This window comes from Podarcis gaigeae (assembly GCF_964106915.1).
Source record: "Podarcis gaigeae genome assembly, chromosome: 1".
Lineage (NCBI taxonomy): Eukaryota > Metazoa > Chordata > Lepidosauria > Squamata > Lacertidae > Podarcis > Podarcis gaigeae.
The window spans coordinates 69,236,544-69,256,470 of NC_139678.1; the positions used below are offsets into that span (position 1 = coordinate 69,236,544).

Here is a 19,927-nt window from a genome sequence, read left to right on the forward strand (position 1 = left end):
ATCTTATAATGCCAATATAATTATATATTTCATTATATATTTTTAGGTGCCAGGAAAACATTCCTCTTCAACCAGGCCTTTGGCTGATTAATATTCCTTCAGCTGTTCTTTTTCTCTTTTTTTTCTTTAATATTTTCTTTATCATTTTTAATTTTACAACAAATAAAGTTACAAATTTTAAAACATACAAATTAAGTTGACTTCTACCTCCTCTCCTTCTATGGTTCCTTTCCTTTTCTCCATTCTTCTACATATCTAAATTTTTCCTTATTTCCTTACTTTTATTTCAAAATTTCCTTACAGTTATACTTTAACAGCCTTTTGAATATGTCTGTGGGGAGGTGGGTTATTGTTCTTTTTGCTTTAATTATTTATTTTTATTTTTATCTTGTTATTTTATTCTTTGAACCACCCTGAGATCTTGTGATGGAGGCAGTATATAAATAAAATAAAATAACACATAAAAAACATTTAACAAAACTAGATTGCTATGTAGTGTACATACAGACCTGGCAAAAAAAAATTAGATTATTTCTGCTGTTCCTGATTTTTTAAAAGTATTATTTTTTCCACGTATACTCACATACCTAAATTCATTACACAGTCCAAACATATTACATATTTCACAGCTTTCCCCAGCTAGTTTTAAACTCCCAAAGGTGCGTGTAATAACATAGAAACGTCATTCTCACCTTGAATCCATTCCTGCCTCTTCTTCTTATCAGAGGCACTAATCTCAAAAAATTTCTCTAAGCTTTTTATAAGAAAGAGACATTTCTTTCCATCTTTGTCAGGCAAAGCCTAATTATAGAAAAATAATAATTTCCTTTTAAATAACAATACGATAACAACACAATATATCATTGCATACACAAAAGTTTGCAAATATGTATCTTCTAGTAAAAGTTAGCTCAGAAGAATCAAACAGAGAAAAATGCACACCCAAGAACTATATATATATATATATATTCATAATAATAAAATATATGGACACCATTCCCTGCTTGTGTATAAATAAGCATTAATAAATAACATTGTTGTTGTTGTTTGGTCGTTTAGTCGTGTCCAACTCTTCATGACCACATGGACCAGAGCACGCCAGGCACTCCTGTCTTCATAAATAAATAAATAAATAACATTTGTCTAAAAACAGTGTGCTAGTAAAAATTTAGGGAATTTTTTTTCCTCCTGTTTTCTGTAATGGAACATGGAATAATAACATGGTAATCTATTGACAAAGTTTGAGGATAGTAGGCTATTGCCCTGCACCTTTGAGCATCTTCACAATATAGCTATAACTTCTCAGTGACCAAGGCTGGGCACAAGCGCAAGCATGACCACTAAGCAGAATATTTCTACAAAAACAGTTATTTTTTCTGTTCTGGGCAGCCCAACCCTGACATACTGAAGTCTGCCATGGAGACTGCAATAACCCCACAGACACTGAGCTAAGTGTACGGCAGGGGACCAAAAGAAAGACTGCATGCATTGGGAGCCCTTGGTAAGACGCATCCAACCCCTAAAGCAGCCTTCGCAGGGACATGTGCTAGCACAACAAACACTACTTGCTCATCTCATAGATAACACCTATGATTCGCTACAACCAAAGTGATTAACTTTGCTAATGGCAATAACCAGTGGCGTAGCGTGGGGGGTGCAGGGGGGGCCAGCCGCACCGGGCGCAACATCTGGGGGTTAGGGTTAGGGGGCGCAAATGCACGGGTTACGGGGCACAAATTACTTGCCTTGCCCCGGGTGCTGACAACCCACGCTACGCCACTGGCAATAACGAAACTGGAGCAACGTAACAGGGGCACCTGCTCCTGATATTCTCTTTCCTATGTCAGTAGGACTACAGGAAGCTTCTTTGCCCAGCAATGGGTTTACAACTATTTCATGATTAATATTCATAGCTATTAATGCATTTTACACTTATGCTAAACGGCTGAGCACGTTACTATCATTAGTTCTTGCTGGTTTCATACGCACTCGTTCCTAAAGCCTATCACCCTAACCCAACATTTCCTCACACAAACAGCATAGTTCCAAGCAGTGAAGATCTGCAATACACATAAAAGTCTACCTCCCCCCATTGGAATTAATAGAGCAGCCCACTCCAGCAATAGATCTGTGTCCTCTTTATGTGTTTCTCTATACTGGGATGTAACCATACAGATGGTGACTATTCTGTTAAATATTCCACTATGCTGATAGTTATTAAAAGAAAAGGCTAATTTATTTATTTATTTATTTAAAAATATATATACCACAATTTCATAAAAGAGTATCAAATGAGTTTACATACAAAAAATGCATAAAACCATACAGTAAAAACCATGTGAAAGAAATTAAAGCAGACAGCAATTAGCCATTGCGGAAAGATGTATTCTGAATTGCCTGCATAGAAAAGTTGAAAAGTTGAAATTATATTGCCTTCTATCCTCTGTGGGGGGAGGGGGGCAGGCATTCCAGTGTGTACTTTTACATTGCATGCATTTTTTTTACCTCTACAGTACAGTTGCCATCCAGTATAATCTCTCCTCTTTTGTCTTTTAGGTCTTCACTAACATAGTACGATATAATACTGGGTTTTAAAACAAACCAACGTTCTGTCCAGTTTTTCCTTTTGTGGCCCTTCTTCCACATATATCCCTGTAAAATAGAAATGGCTCATTTAATTTATTTTAGCATTAGAATTTCTGACTTAATAGTTCTGAAGCAAAATCCAAATGTAATTAATACATTTTTTTATTTCAAGAGACATGGATCAGGTCCTTTAAAATATTTTTTTTTTCCTATTAGTTCAAAGATACATTTATGAACCCATTTTATGAAAAAGCATCAAACGAATTTCAGTTTTAAACCTGTCTTGGTTAGGAAGAAAATATTTCAACTATGCCTACTGAAATTTAAAAATTTCCAAGAACAATAGCAACCACCCTGCATAACTGAAGGAACATTGCTTAGTACCAAAACCAATAGGAATCAAATTGATTTAAAAAACTGGAAGTGTGTACAGTTTTCATATAAGCTTCCATTCAATGATCCATCCAGGTCATTACTTCACTACATCAGTCTCTGAAAAGACTATACATATGTACAGCTACGTTTCCTTCAGCTATAATATACACATACCATTTACGATTTATAGAGCAAATGTCAACAGTATTGCCACAATGATCCAGGCAATCTCCCCCAAAAAAGCTCTACAACTTTGGCCGATGGCAGGTGTTGACGCGGTTTAAAATATTGATTTATTAATTTGGTGTTCAAAAAAATAGAAGTCATCTTATACATGGGGGCATCTTACACAGAAAAATACGGTAGTTAGAAAACATTACATTATCTCACACAACACACTAGCAGGAAACTTAAACAATCTGTACAATAATACCCTCCACATTTTTTCAGCAACTCCATGCCAAATAATTAATTCAGATGTTTTTTGAAGAGGGTATTGATATAGGTAATGTGGAAATCAAGAACTGCAAAAGTGGAATATTTCCTGGCTTCCAAACCTACTTTGCAAACCTGCAAACCAAGACCAAACTGTGCTGTCTGATCATAATCTGTATTGCAAGTGCAAACCATGGTTTGTTTGTTCAGACAAAGTGTGAGCACCCAAGACTCCTACTGCTTCTTCAGGAAATGGCAAACCACAAAGGACAAAGCCATCAGTGGCTACTAGCCAAAATTTGTTTATTTAATTTGCAATATTTACAGACTGCTTTTCTACATAAATGGTCTCAATCAATCAATAACACAATGCATCAGTCACATAATATGGTATTTAAAACAATAAAAATGGGCCTAATACTGCGATGGCATTTTAAGTAATGGCTATATTCTAACTCTACTGTCAGAGGCTGTAGGCCTCTAAATACAAGTTGCTGCAAGATAGGTGAGCCCCCTTGCATTCAGGTTCTGCTTGTGGGCTTCCCTTGGGCATCTTGTGAGAACAGGAAGCTGGATTAAGATGAGCCTTTGGCCAAATTTAAGAGGGCCCTTCTTAAGTTTGTATGGTTTGACGCCACATCTGAGCCACCACAGTATTTCACCTTGCATCATGCAAACATCACACTTCACACAAACCTTACTGTCTCCCACAGATGTGCACAATCTAGCATGGGCTCAGTTCAACATGCATGTATGTGAATGCACCCAGTAAGTATATAAAAGCACATGTGGTTGAGGCCCACAAGACTTCATTAGCAATCCAAAGGTACTTACTTAACTGCTCCACATGTCATTATTTATATTTATTTTGCCCTTACCACATTTGGGTCCTAACTATGAATACAGTTGTCAAAATAGCTCTACTGTACATTTAGAAAGCAGGGACACCTACCTGTTGGATTTATCCACTTTGGGTAAAGCTATTCAAAATGGTAGCACACAGAAAGAGAGAGAAATGCAAGTTTAAAGAACAGAGCAATTCCATTATTTGTGCAATCATATAATCTGCTGACTTTATAGACTACATTGACAAGATATATTATGTAAGGGCAGCGAGTCATATCTATGATTGGCAAGTGCTAGAGGGGAATCTAGAATCTTATAAACCCAAGAGAAAGGACTTCCTGGTTTATTTTGAAGAAGTTTGTGGGGAGATCTTGCTTGGAACATGTGCTACTCTAGTTTTTCCCCCTGTAGATTCAGGTGATGAAAGAATGACTGCTTAGCATATTTTGAATGGACTTCCTGGTTTGTTTTTAAACTTGTTCCACCCCACCCTGGTCTACCTTAGCAGAAATTGTTTCCCAGAGAAAACAACAGAGAAAATCCAGGATTTTAATGTAGCTGTGACAGGGCAGTAGCATATCAACCAAACAGCCTTTCAAAGTAGCCCAGGGTTGCTGTACAATTATACTGATGGGGAAGATGGGTTGCATAGAAAGAGGGGGGGAGGAGAGGGAGAATGACAACCCAACAGTGTAGTCCAATGTTGTTATCTGGTCCCTTTGACTTTTTTAAATAAGGGAAATGCAGCTGAAGCCAACAATCCTAGGGCAAAGTTGTCCATGCTGGCATAAAGACTTAAATAGGTACATTCACATGGAAGGCCCAAATCCTTTTTGCTCAAAACAAGAGGAAGAGTTGGCTGTTTGACCTGTGCCAATGACATCACAGTAGCTATTATGAGGTACAATTAAACAATATTAATAACAACTATTCTTAGAATCTACTGCTTGCTTTTTAATTATTTAACCCTGAATTTATTCAACCATGGACATCTGAACCTAGGTTCTTGTAAATCTTAAAGACACTTAACTCACACACTTGCTTTCACTATACTTAACACCCTAGTGGTGTTTTGTTCAAGCCAGCTCCCCCCACCCCCACTCTCCTGCACCTGCACCTCTGAGAAGGTTCTTGGTTCCTCTTTATCTCCCCACATGGCTGCATGTTTCAAGTCATATTCAAACTTGAGGCACCACAACTAAGCAGCAGAAGGCTTTAAAAAGTACTACACTTTTCTTTAGAATTCATGTTCAAGACGACAAGCCTGAAGAAATTCATGTTGAATATATTACACAAAGATGAAAATATGGTAATCACGCATGTTAATATTAGCAAGTCTCCCATCATCCAAATCACTGGACTGTGATATAAGGGATAATGTAAGCACCTAAATGAGTTGTATTCTTATTCTCAAGCTCTGTTTAGAAACACTGTGTTACAATGCATGGGTATGAGAAATACCGTGGTGCATTCTCTGATTACACCAAAGGAAAACAGAAATTAATACTTGGCAGATAATCCAAGATACTGAGAATCTTAACTTCCATTAAAACAAAAAGTAGTAGTAGTAGTAAGCTTCTGTATCTCAAAGCCACAAAAATGTTATTTGACATTCTGATTAATTATCAGAAGCTGTAAGAGAGAGAGTGGAGGATTTTCACTGATTTAGTCCCTTTGATGACCAGCAGAAGCAGAATAAAGTTATGCAAAATTGTTGTTGTTGTTTAGTCATTTAGTCGTGTCCGACTCTTCGTGACCCCATGGACCAGAGCATGCCAGGCACTCCTGTCTTCCACTGTCTCCCACAGTTTGCTCAAACTCATTTTAGTAGCTTCGAGAACACTGTCCAACCATCTCATCCTCTGTCGTCCCCTCCTTCTTGTGCCCTCCATCTTTCCCAACATCAGGGTCTTTTCTAGGGAGTCTTCTCTTCTCATGAGGTGGCCAAAGTATTGGAGCCTCAGCTTCAGGATCTGTCCTTCCAGTGAGCACACAGGACTGATTTCCTTAAGAATGGATAGGTTTGATCTTCTTGCAGTCCATGGGACTCTCAAGAGTCTCCTTCAGCACCATAATGGTCCAGCTCTCACTTCCATACATTACTACTGGGAAAACCATAGCTTTAACTATATGGACCATGCAAAATAGAAACATCTAAATTATTTTTATACAGATTGCAGAATCTGTCTTATCATAATGTAAAATTTGACAACCTTGGTGCAACATTTTGTGATTTAGTCAAAAATTCATATATTTATCTGTATAAATTATGTATACCAACATGGTCAGCACTTGCATGAAGATCTCACCTGTTTCAATACATCTAATATAAGTTCGTTGAAGACTTCATTAATTGCCATAGATACCGTTTGCCTATCCATCCCTTTGCTAAATCGACCACTTCCAATCAGTTCAATCAATTCCCAAGCCGAAAGACCTTCCCAGCTGGTATCGAGGCTGATCTTGTAATGTTCAAACTGTTCTTGATGCCAGCCTAATCCCATGACCTCTGTCAGCTTCTTAAGCAAGTATTCAATCTGTATAAAAAAGACAATACAGATTCTGAACAAACCATCCATACAAAAACAAAAAAGATCAGTGACTCTTCGTACACCGTTGCTGTCAGCTTTGTCAACTCAGCACAGTGTATCCATATCACCAAAAGGTTCCTGCTCTACATTTCAGAGTGTGCAAAAATGAAGGAGATTAAAGCTATATACTTTAGGAATAAAAGAGCATGAAAGCAATCCTAAGGTGCAGCTGTTGTCCAAGGTAACAAACTGCTGTATTCCTGAACACAAAGAGCTGCAAATATGGAAGACTATAGAAAATGCTGGTCTCTTTCTTTTTAGAAAACCTGTTGTTGTGATCCACAGCCCATCAGAAAAAGCCAGAAGAGTTTGGGGAAGGAAGTGTGTGTGTGTACTATTATGTTCTAATTTTACTGCCAAGACAATGTTGCTCATAAAGATTATTTCTACAACTACTTCAATGAAACAGCAAATGCAGAAAAACAGCCAGTTTAGGCATAGCTGGACAAAGAACATTTGGATACTTGAAATAACAATTTCCTACCTCTTCTGGTACAATGACTAGTGGATATTTGTCCTCAGATAGGAAATTGAAGATGACCCACACTTTAAAAGCATCATCATCAGAAAGGAGCAAGGTATTTCTTGCAAGGTTTTTTCTGGCACACAAAGTCCAACACATTTTATTGAATTCAATTTTGTCAAAGTTTCCTTGAACCTAGTAGAAGCAAAGCAGTGTTAATGATTTAAAGATACCCAGTGAGGAATAACAGCAGCAAGATGCCCTAACACCTGCAGAAAGAAAAAAAGTTCGCAAAAGAGAGCCAAAGCTAAAACAAAATATTGATTTGGTGGGCCTCCTCAAATGCCCCATAGCAGTCGCACCACCACAGAGAATGCTCTGCCCAAAGTAATATATATCACACCTCCTCCGCTTGCTCAGGACAAGTAACAGTTGTGCACGGTAAGAACTGCTGGATTTACATACAGGCTGAGCAGGCTGCAGCCCAGGGCCTCATAATCTAGGGGCAACTCGGTGTCTTGCCAATTTGTGTTGTTGTTTTTTAACAGGCAGCTTTTACTATCTAAGCCTAGTTGCTTTGTAACATTAAACACGTGACATATGAGTTCTGACTGTTCTGACTTTGTGTATAGTGTAATGTTATAGCTATGATCCCCCTATGAATGTTCTGTGTGAATGTCTTCATTCATTCCATATTTTTGTAAATATGGCTATAAATTTATAAACAATCTTGTATTAATGCTAAAATTTCAGCCCATGTTCTACTTTCATTGAGTAGATTAAGAAGAGAACAAGGTTTTGTTGCTCATGATCAGAGGCTATTAAGTCTGGACTTCCCAAGGTCTTCTAGCCCATAGGTCTAGCTTTAATTGGGACCTATGGGGAAACACTTGAGTGACAGACTTTGCAGTGGTCTCTCTATTCCACTTTTATTCTGCTGCTGGTCCTTAATAGGCTACAGGTTGGAGAATCCAAACTTGTGCACATAGTGAGCTCATTACCAGCCTGTCTTTAAAATAGGACATGGTGAAGCTGAGCCAGCTGTACAAACTGGGCAGAGAATGCCTATGCTAGTTCTGGCTACAGGAAAATCTCTCTTAAAACATGGGTTTTAAGGGCAACTGTGCAAAACTGTTGACATGGCAGCGGCGTGGCAATCATGGTTGTTGCTACCCTTATGCTCCCCAGCCCAGCCTGAATTGCCAAGTGGAATAGCCTGCAGTTCAGTCTTCAAAGAGTAGATAGTTAAAACCATGAGCCTTCGGGACATGGCATCTTTTGATTTAGCACAGCTTATTGTTAATTAGGGGTTTCAGCTATTCAAAATCCTTACTCTAGTAAAAGGAATGTCTGCTGCTCTTTGCTTCTTTTTGCCTGGGCATTTGTCCACGCTCCCTTGGTTCAACAATGTAGACTTTGTTAAAGGGCAACTCAGTCTCCACAATGAGCTAGAGAAATAATTCATTTGCAATCAGGACCACAAGAGGAAGTGTTCTGAGAGCTTGACCGGTGTGGTCAATAAGATTTACACGGGATATGTACAGCAGAATAACAGATTTCCTGTGGAGCCAAGAGCTCATTGTTTTTTCTGGCATAGATAGCCATTACTTCTCACAGGAAAGTGATATCTGGAGTAATCTATGAATGGGCACCAGTTGGGGGGGGGGGGAACAACAGAACAATATACTGAATGCAGCCAGCCAGAGTTTTCAGTTTTCTACCAAAAGAATCGGGAGGAGGCAGGGAAGTATAGAAGACCTGCTAAAACGTTACTTGGCCCTTTTTATACAAAATGGCAGTGTTCATCGCCTGAGAATGCTACCCATATCTACCAAACATGTCAAAACCATAAAGATGCAATGCCCAAAGGTGATTAATCCTAAAACCACTGGAGTGACAATTTTTTAAAAAAAGTTTTCAAATAAGTGCAACTTGTGTTCAGAAACAGGCTGCGTTCCAATTACCAGGAAGAGGTGAAGTTAAGTGGCAGAATGCAAGCCTTGCATCTCAAAGGTCCAAGGTTCATTCTTAGCATCTCTGGTTATAAGGGACTACGGAAGCAGAGCTGGTAAAAACCTTTGTCCAAGATCAGACAGAGTTGGGGAGTTGACTATCGTTCTATGACACACAGAAGTTTAAAGGTTCTGTTTCTGGTATCAAATGGTCGTGAGTGTGTGCATTTAAAGATTTTTGGCTGCAAGGTTGCGAAAGACACCTGCCCGTCACAGTAAATTCTGGACTAAACAAGCCCATCTCCTGATCCTGTAAATCACCAACTCTCTTGGGTGGAGGGAGGTGGGTGTAATTCAGCATTTTGCATGATGCCCACCTGAGAGCTGCATAGCTGACAGTCTGTGAGGGGGAAGAAAGAGGAAGGAAACAATATTACAGTTTCCTCTGCATCTTGATAGCTAATCAAGAAGCTGATGTCAATCAAGACACTGAGCAAGTCATCACTGCCTTTCAGAAAATCCAGAAATCAGTGAAACAGAACCATTAAAATGAAATGAAACAGACTTCTAAAAGTTCTCACTGCAGTCAAACGTAACTGCAGTTACCAACCAGAAAGTTGGCCTTCCTTGGGTTTCCTCCACTCAAGAACATTGCCTTTAGTTCAGTGTCATTAAATTGTACCTAATTTATTTGCAGGTCTGTCTCTATTCTCCAGACTTTCCCACACTAATTTTTGAGGGGAGGGGGAAAACAGGTTTTGTAGGTTTCAAAAAAATATTTTCATTCTCATTTAAAAATAAAAAGTCAAATCAATATTGGTAAGCTACAACACCAGACATGTTCATGATTCCAAGATGCTTATAGCATGTCTGGGACTCTTTTTTAGCCTATTAATAAATTTACCTGTACAGCAGTTGGATTTAAGAGTTGCTTCACACATGGCAGAAATTAGCAGATGTGTACCTGGATTCCACATCTAACACACACTCTCTTTTCACAGTTTATGTTACTTTTTCTTTTCTGAATTGTATTCAAGAATCTGGAGAAGAGCTGTGACTTTCTTTGCACGTTCATTCTTTTTACTGATATGTAGCAATGATATTTGAAATTGGGGAGAGTGAAGAAATTCAGGACAGTATTTATACACAGAACTGGAGGCACATACCTTTTCCAAGATGAATCTGTTTAAATAAGGCATATAACCCTGATTTGAAACAGGGCCTTCATCATCATCCCTAAAGTGCTCTTCTAAGGCTACTGGGTCATGTGGGACATTCAGCAATGTACACAAGTTGTGAGAAAGGACCTAAAAAAACACTCCAAGTGAGAAAATCAATGAGAATGCAACAATATATAGCAAAACCATACACATCAGTCAATTTGATGATAGAATATGTTTTCAGTTGCAAAACTGGTAGTATTAAATACATCATCTTCCATCTACAATGCTAAAAAACTAAGGAAGCAGCCATGTTCTAACTTAAGAAAAGAAAAAATAGAGAGCCAAATTTGGGTTCTCCACCCTCTTATTCCTGGGTTATTGGCAACATACTTTAACCCCCCCCCCCAAAAAAAAAAAAAACACCACGCAGCCCATTTTTAATAGGATCACACACAAATATACTTGACCTCTCTGAGATTAAATAAAAGAAAATGCAGAGCATGCTGATTTAGAAGCAGGTGGGATTATATTTGTTGGCATCCTTCAAACTCACAAAATCCCCAGTAGTCCACTTCACAATATCACAGGTTATACAGACCTGCTGTACTACAGATTAGTTGGCAATGTACTTCCTTATATTTATTATGGATGCATTTCCTCCTCTAAGCTGAAACTTCCAGGTGATTATCAGTTTCAGAGCAGTGGCAGACCTTGGGGTTTCAAATTCCAGCAATGTTTGGCACCCCATCTCTCACCTTCCATTCTACATCAGTTGTGGCGCCTCCCCCCTCGAGGCACCACCAGGGTTGCATGCCCAGTGCGACCAAACCAGTCACACTCCCCTAAATCCTCCTCTGTTCAGAGAGGTGCTGTTTCCAAGTTCTGCTTTCCCCACCCCACTTTGGCCTAATTCTCACTAAGCAGCAGAGATATGGTAATGAGCCTGTACTGAAGCACTTCAGACTGCAGCTGAAGGGTCACGTGCTGGAATGCTTCCTCATGAAAGAAGATATTAAACACTGAAACCGACCACATGCGAGGGACAGCTCCACAATAACCCTTCACCCAACTCTCTGTATAAATTTCTTTAAAAAAAATAGTAATGAAAATTTCAGTCATGCAAGTCCACACCTGGTGTCTGGTGACTGTCATGTGAATTTCCACATCTGCTGTGTGCAAGGTCAGACACCTGTTGGGACTATGAATAAGGAGGTAAGCATGCTACTTCAGACCACAGGCGGAGTTTGCAATAAATTAGCATAGCAAGAAGAAAGATACTCTAAACCAGGGGTCGGCAAAATTTTTCAGCAGGGGGCCGGTCCACTGTCCCTCAGACCTTGTGGGGGGCCGGGTGGCGGCAGGACGATGAGCAGTGCACAAAAGGGCTGCAGAGCGGGGCTGCTTTAAATGGCAGCTGCTCGAGTGATTACGCTACTCCTGCTGGCACCAGTCAAAGCCCAGACCCCTTCCTCCTTCACAGGGCGGGGACAAGCCAGGAGGAGGGAGGGAGGAGGCACTGCCGCAGTGTGTGCGAGGGAGGGGGGGATTGCACAGCCCAAACAATCAGAATCAGATCCACACCAATCCACATGGCGATTCCTGGACTGTCCACGTGCCGGATCCAGAAGGCAATTGGGCCAGATCCAGCCCCTGGGCCTTAGTTTGTCAACCCATGCTCTAAACCTCTGTCTGCAGGGTATGGTCTGAAAGCATACAAGGCCCTAACCTGCTGAAGGTAAGCAAGTCTGGTCAGTGTCTTGGATGAGTGAGTGCTACCACCTTGGGTTCCATGACAGAAGAAAGTTGGGATCTAAATAGGGAGGGGAGGGGATACCAATATAATTAACTTAGCTGAGCTGTAATCTGCTGCTTAAAAAGTGGATTTTGGAGCAAGATGCTAATAACATAAATAAGAAACTAGTAAGCCACTTGTCTGTTTGTTTGTTTTAAAAAACAAACTAAATAATTGCAGCAAGGGCTTTTGTCAGCTGCTGGAATAATACATTGGAATCTTGGTATCAAAAGGGTCTGGCAAGGAGGACTTCTGGAAAAACTTGCAAGCAAAATGAAAATATTAAGGGCACCAAGGTAAACAAGATACTTCTCTTAGAACCTGGTGAGACTTTATTGACTATACCAATAGAAGAGATACAGGAAGAGAACCTTTGTGAACTTCGCAGTGAAGCAGATATTGTTCTTCCTTCTTGTAATATAATACAAATGTAACAGACACATGACATAAATTTATTTGCATAGGTGTATTTCCTGTTTATGTATGCATTTATATTAAACTGTTTTTAAATAAAAAGCTTAATTGGGATATTAGGAAGTTCAGCCTCTCTCAAAAGGGAATAATTTGTTTGCCAATAATTATTTTTCTAGGGTTCACATGGTTGCTAAGTAACTTTCCACATAAAAAGCTCTTACAGTTAAAGTTCACAATCTGCCTTAATGGCACAACCTTCATGTTAAAAACTTAGGCCATCAGCCAAGATATTCCAAATTCCAAACATTATCTATTAACTACTGAATAGGTTCCCAGTGTGCACCTCAGCCTCCATGCCCAACTAACCTGCTAACTTTTTCTGAGGTTTCTTTCATCCTTACCTACAAGAGCAAGGGCAGCAAGCTTAGCATGCCAATGTACAAGTCTGAGAAGCACTCTGAGATACCACCAAACAAGGTGCAACCACAGAGCTCATACAAGTCCTTCTTTCATCCTCTTTCTCCTCACACATACTCATGACAGTTGCCAGATTACTGCCACCATAGTAGATTTACCTTTGGAGATGGAGTTTTAAAAAGTAGTAATGTGAATCAGCTTCAGAATCCAGCAGTACAAGTCCTCATTAACCAGACCACATTTATAGCCAAGCTCCTTGGGTGACATTATATGCATAAGGGTGTGTTTTAGAAAAGCAGCCCTGTTTAGGGAAGCTTTTAATGTTTAATAGGTTATTGTATTTTAATGTTCTGTTGGAAGCTGCCCAGAGTGGCTGGGAAGGCCCAGCCAGATGGGAGGGTATAAATAAATTATTGTTGTTGTTGTTATTATTATTTTCTTTCAATTCATGGGGAGTAATTTCAGCTTGCCAGACAGAGTTATTCCCCCCTCTCCTCTCTCCACAATGGTCTGGGGGTGCTCCCAACCACCCCAGAACCAATTTGGGGGAACACATGAGGAGAGGGGGAAAACCCATTGCACAAGCGGAAGTCCTTGTGCAGACCTTCCACTGATAGGACTCCTTAGCTGAATCCTGCCCATTACTTTTTATTTCTAGGTGTTTCGTTCATTCCAAGTGACATATAAAGTACAATAATACCAAGTTCCACAATGCCATGGAGCACTGCAAGATGTGTTATTTCCTTAATAAGCTTCTTGCCAAATGTAATCAACTTTCTACTAGCAGAACTTCCTCCTTCCTTGTGTCTCACGGAGTCTAATAATTATTTGCTTTGAATGAACTGCATGATTCTTGTTAGCAAGTCAGGTTTCAACCTTAAAATTAGAGAAACATTAATAAGGCGTAATAGCGCTGGGATGAAAAACCGACAGGGTACCCATGAAGACTATACAGTAATAAGCAATCTATAATTCCATCCAGAAGAGAGATGCTGTGATTTTACTATGTTGATGTCTGAAAATGCAAAAAAAGTAACTGAACAAAACTTATAAAAGTATTCTAGAAGGACAATTAAATAAATATACTAAGCCCCCATCAACCCTACATGATGCGACTTCATCATAAAGCAGTGCAAGAGCTGGTGTGATGCAGACAACCTTAACTGAGAAGCATCTTACTTCTCCAACTCCTTGCTTAAACGGCAGGGTTTTTTCCTCAAGGACTGTCAACATGAAAAGCAGGAGAAAAATTACACTACAGTATAGCTTCACACAGACATTGGATATACCAGGACCCCATTGTTACAAGTATGAGGAAAGAACAGAAAACACAAACACTTTCTGTTCCCTACACTTCTCCATAATGCCCAAAATACAACACATCATGTCTCCCCTTGCACTAAGGTGAGCATGCACCTGATGCAGGGACAGCTTGCATCTCTCACTATTTAGGCAGTGGGGGTGGGTGGGTGGCAAGATATAAACATTCTGTTTGGGACATTACAGAGAAGTACAAGGAACAAGACCGGGTTGAGGATCTGTAACTCCAGACATTACGCAAAATGTTCCAAATGTTTTTTCAATGCAAAATGTTTCAAATGTTGGCACTATTCTGCCCAAGAACAGTTACACAGAACAGGACCAAACACCACACAAGTAAATCAAAATACCACATGCAGGAAGAGCTGGTGGGGTTCTGTTTTCCCTTACAAATGCAGATAAGAGTTCAGAAATAATCATGTTTGCTCTCACAGCCCCGCAGCATACCAAGTCCCCTCAGTTTCATTGTACAGCTAGAAAGACTGCTCTGAGCTATTGACAGGGTTCAGTTTGGCCATCAGCAGCACAGACTACAGCTGGCCCAGTAATCAGCACAATGACCTACTGTCTGAAGCATCCCACAGGTGTAGAGCCCTATTCAAAACATTTTTCAGAGCTGGCTTAACCAGAGGAATTTAGGGCCAAAAGTGTCTGATGGAGTGTGCCCAAATTCATAGATCAAAGTTCCACAAACTGTGTGAGAGTTCTGTGGAGAACACTCCTCGGAGTATGTGGCAAGAAAAAGAACAGGCCCTCTTCACTGCTTCTCCTGTTTGTACTTGAATAAGAGAGCAGTATAGAATCTCTGCCTCCCCAACATTGGCAGGCTCCACACAGAGCTGGAACAAAGCCAATTCTTTTATTTGGGTGCTGAATGTTGTGGGCCACTGGGGTAGAAAGAAAAGTGTTGGCCACAACAAGCAACTAAAGTGGGAGGGAGCGGTATTTGAGGCATTCTTATGCTGCAAAAGATAAAATCAAGTTTGTTAGCTATGAAACACAAAAATGGAAGAACTGTGATAGCAAAACAGTACATATTAATCAGCTCCATTACAATTGTGCCTGGCAGCCCCAATCGTGGCCTGGGATAGCCTGGACTACGTGCTGTACATCTACAAAGCACAGAGAGATGTACAAAAATAATCACCAATTATTGCCCATTAATATTTCAAGAGACGTCAGAGAGACAACAGGATTCTAGGGTGCAAATTTATGCTTCAGAACAAGAGCTGTTCACGTTGGATCTTTAGCCTGACATAACTACTCATCTAATAATTTTTTAATGGAAAAGGTTCCCTTCCCAAGTAACTTTCCTCAGATAGTTCGCCTTTGCTTCAGAGCAGCCTGCTACCCAACTTCAGTGTTTAGAACAGCAGGCTACAGGGGAGAAAGAACCATTGTTCAGTGGCAGAACACTTGCTCTGTTTGTATGCAGAAGGCCCTGGGTTCAACCCCTGCTATCTCCAGTTAGAAGAATCAGGTAAAAGGTGGTGGAGAAGTCATCTGTCTGATACTCTGGAGAGCTGCTGGTGGTCAGAGTAAGTAATACTTAGCTAGACGAGTAAACAGCCAGACCTGGTAAAACTGTTTCTTCCTAAACTGTTCCAGAAACCCGAGTCCAGTCCTACCACTGGAAATAAATGAATTATGAAGCAGACAACAAGTAATATTAGAGAATATTCTAGAGGAAGACATTTTGGTATCTGAAGCAGAAAAGACAAACAGACTTTTACAAGGTGGTAAATATAGGCACGGGGACGCAGGTGGCGCTGTGGGTTAAAGCCTCAGCGCCTAGGACTTGCCGATCGAAAGGTCGGCGGTTCGAATCCCTGCGGCGGGGTGCGCTCCCGCTGCTCGGTCCCAGCGCCTGCCAACCTAGCAGTTCGAAAGCACCTCCGGGTGCAAGTAGATAAATAGGGACCGCTTACCAGCGGGAAGGTAAACGGCGTTTCCGTGTGCGGCTCTGGCTCGCCAGATGCAGCTTTGTCACGCTGGCCACGTGACCCGGAAGTGTCTCCGGACAGCGCTGGCCCCTGGCCTCTTGAGTGAGATGGGCGCACAACCCCAGAGTCTGTCAAGACTGGCCCGTACGGGCAGGGGTACCTTTACCTTTTTAAATATAGGCACAAAAATAGAAAGCTGTATTACGCAGTGCCAAACCACTAGCCCATTCAGCTCAGTTTTGTCTACAGCGAGTGGCAGCAGTGGTTCTCCATGATTTCAGACTGGAAGTCTTCTCACAGTCCTAGCTGAAGATAAGCAGGATTGAATCTGGGACCTTCTGCATGCAACGCAGATGCTCTGTCTCACAGCTACAGCTCTTCTCAAGTTGATAATTAGCTACACTGCTTAAATTTTATGCCCTTTAGCAGTATGCCAAATTCTGCCACCTAAAGCAAGCCTTCTCACCCCACCTAACCACCCAACTGAAACAATCAAACCATACATCTGGTACTGAAGTGATTTGGACCATAATCCAATAATACTTTTTAGATGTGCCTAATAAATTTATCTGCGGCCACTTCTAAAGCAGTTACTCTAGTTCCACTACATTAAATGGGTTATTGGTACTGCCTAGGTTCGAACAGATTGTACTCATGACTGCAGCATGGTGAACGATCTGTGAGATGACACATGGCAAAGCTAGTCACACAACACTGCACAGTTCCACTGAACCTACTATGACAGACAGTCAACACACCAGTAGGGTTGTGTCAAATGGCCCTGACTGGCATGGCTCACAGAAAATGTAACGCATCAGGTGTAAATGTTATACTAGTCAAGTTAACTCATCCTCTTGAATTGGCTGAGATACAGGGCAGCCAAACAAAAGAGCAACTCTGACTTAATGACATCTTTATTAAGACACTTGACAAAAAAATAAGCAACCATTTACTTCCCTTTCAAGATTTGTCATAAAAGATATTGCTTGATCAACACTATCTAGTAGCTTTAAAACCGACTGGTCTGAGTAATAAAATTATTTTATCGACGATGAGCCTTTTATTAAGTGGGCCAAACAGCTTTTGAGTCGCACCACATCTGCTTGCTTTCAAGACACCAACTCAGCCCTCCTGGAGTTCCTTCTTTGATGGGCATGAAAACTCTCATCTTGGGTACCCAAGCAGTTTAAACAAATCATCTCGTTAAAGCAAAACCTTCGCTAACCTGTTCTGCGAGGAGCTCAAATGACAACCGCAGCGAAGTATTGCAGGGCTGGCACCCTCCCTGTGGCTGAGAGGCTGTTACTTTACATTCCCTGGCAGACCCTTGCAGAGGGCCACTACCTCAGTCAGTGGTAGAGCATCCTACTTGCAGAAGGCCCTCCTGCCCTATTCAAGCCCCAGCATCTCCAGGTGGGGCTGGGGCAGACTCCCACCTGAAGAGCCAGTCAGCCTGATGGGCCTGACTCAGTATAAGGCAGCTTCCTGTGCTCCTAAATAGGAAAGTGCTTCTCCTTCCTTGCTTCTGAAACGGAGAAACTGAGCCCAGAGCAGCTCTGAACAATGAGGGTTGCCAAGTCCAGGCCCTGAGGAGGAAGACCCTGTTACCTATATTAATTCCACCAGGGGAGCTTTCACCCATGTTAATAATGCTGCAGTGGGTGGTCGTCTCACCAGATTTGGAGGAGGTGAGCACTTTGCTCCCTTAGACCAAGAAAGGGGACCGCCTGTTTTGCAAGACAGGCCGGGGGATTTGGGGGGGGGGACCCCTGCTCTTTGCCCTCCCTTTCTATTCAGTTTCCAGAAGCGCTCTCCGAGGTGTCGCGTCTGGAGAGCCCCGCTCAACCACCCAGTTTTTGCCACGCCAGCCAGCCAGTCCGTCGTTCCTTCCTCTCTTTCTCTCTCTCCCCGCTGCCCCGCCACTTCCCCCCGGGCCAGCCGCCTAGAGCGCTCCGTAAAAAGGGAAGTGCCTCGCCGCCAGGAAGGCAGAAAGCGTCGGCCACCGACAGCCCAGGAGGCAGGAGGCGCAGCCCTGGCTGGAGCCCTCCCGGCGCCCTGGAGGCAGGAGGGCCTGGCTGCCTCCCTCCTGACTTGCCTTGAGCTGCGACTTGGAGACTTTGCCGCTCCTGTCCAAGTCGAGGGCGGTGAAAGCGTGCCAGATGGGCTTGAGCAGCTCGTCCTTCGGGCTCCCCATGGCCCGCCAGCTGCAGCGACTCCGCGGCGCTCGCTCCCGCCTCCTCGCGCCTCTCTCTCCCGGCTGCCGAGACACGGGTGGCCGCCTCGACCTGCCCACCCGTAACCGCGCCCAGCGGCCAACCCCGACGCCGCCTTGCCAGGGCCGGGCGAAGGAGGGCGGCGCGCGAGGGAGCGCACGGCCTGCAGGCTGCGTCCGCTTCGCGAGAGGGCGCCTCTGCCGCCGCGCTCAGGAGCCCTCGGGGCGGGGAGCGCGCTGCTTTTCCTAATCGCTGCCGGACCTTCCAGAGCCTGGCGTCTAAAAGTGGACCCCGGCCTTGTCTCTGATCGTGGGCGGGGCTGAATCTCCAAGCCGGAGAGGTCAGGTCCTCCTCGGGGTTGCAAGACGCAGAAGTGCCCTCCCCCCCGCGCGCGGAATCAGAATTACCGGTACTGTACTCGGCAGCGAGGCTCAGAGTTTGTTGTTGTTGTTTAGTCGTTTAGTCGTGTCCGACACTTCGTGGCCCCATGGACCAGAGCACGCCAGGCACTCCTTTCTTTGTCCATGGAGTTTTCTTGGCAGGGATACTGGGGTGGCTTGCCGGTTCCTGCTCCAGGTGGATCACGTTTGGTCAAAACTCTCCACTATGACCTGTCCATCTGGGAGGCCCTGCACGGCATAGCTCATAGCTTCTTTGAGTTATTCAAGCCCCTTCGCCACGGCAAGGCGAAGTCTCAGAGTTACTTCCACGTAAATGGGCTTAGAACTGCAGCCTTCGAACAACAAAATGACTTGCACTCCTTGGCAGGTTTTGAATAAACATCCACAAATTTATTAGTAGACTATATGACAGACAAGGCAATGATATGTACAATTTTTAACATGTAGAGAATGATATGTACAAAGAAATCAGAGAGGGGAGCTGAGGGAAGTCCTTAGGCGGTAGGGAAGGGGGGAATAAAAAAGGGGGGAAATGTAATTGGTTATTTCGATTAATAAACTGTTTTGTTAAAACTGTTTAATAAAAATATATTTTTAAAAAAGGAACTGCAGCCTTTGCTGAGCTGAGGGCTTCCGGGGATGATCTCAAAAGCTTTGCCTCCACTGATATTATCAACATTTCTCTTTTCTGAAAAACTAGCAAGGATGTGGAAAGTGTAAACAATCTGATGCTGGAAGAGATGCAGTATTCTGACCTCTCTTCCCTCTGTCAGCTTGACTGTACAGGGTGGGTTTTTATTACAAAATACTTTATCTTTCTTTTGTTGTGTGTATGACTGCTTTTTTATAGGTAAAAGTACCCCTGACCGTCAGGTCCAGTCGGGGACGACTCTGGGGTTGCACGCTCATCTCACTCTATAGGCTGAGGGAGCCGGCGTTTGTCCGCAGACAGCTTCTGGGTCATGTGGCTAGCATGACTAAGCCACTTCTGGTGAATCTATTGTCATATTCACCTA

General features: G+C 42.3%; 1 protein-coding gene across 2 annotated transcripts in view; it reads right to left on the reverse strand.

The window, feature by feature from the left end:
- Positions 1-18,874, reverse strand: part of SWAP70 (switching B cell complex subunit SWAP70) — a 34,848-nt gene extending 15,974 nt beyond the window's left edge. The window contains exons 1-6 of one of the 2 annotated variants that reach the window (XM_083754633.1): positions 18,393-18,874; positions 10,415-10,555; positions 7,318-7,491; positions 6,552-6,779; positions 2,506-2,652; positions 693-801 (exon numbers count right to left, since the gene is read on the reverse strand). In XM_083754633.1, coding sequence (XP_083610759.1) covers positions 693-801; positions 2,506-2,652; positions 6,552-6,779; positions 7,318-7,491; positions 10,415-10,555; positions 18,393-18,491 — 898 coding nt within the window. In that variant the 5' untranslated portion in view covers positions 18,492-18,874. The remainder of the gene's footprint in view (positions 1-692; positions 802-2,505; positions 2,653-6,551; positions 6,780-7,317; positions 7,492-10,414; positions 10,556-18,392) is intronic. The other variant, XM_083754632.1, reaches the window with a different exon arrangement.
- Between the last annotated feature and the right edge of the window lie 1,053 nt (positions 18,875-19,927).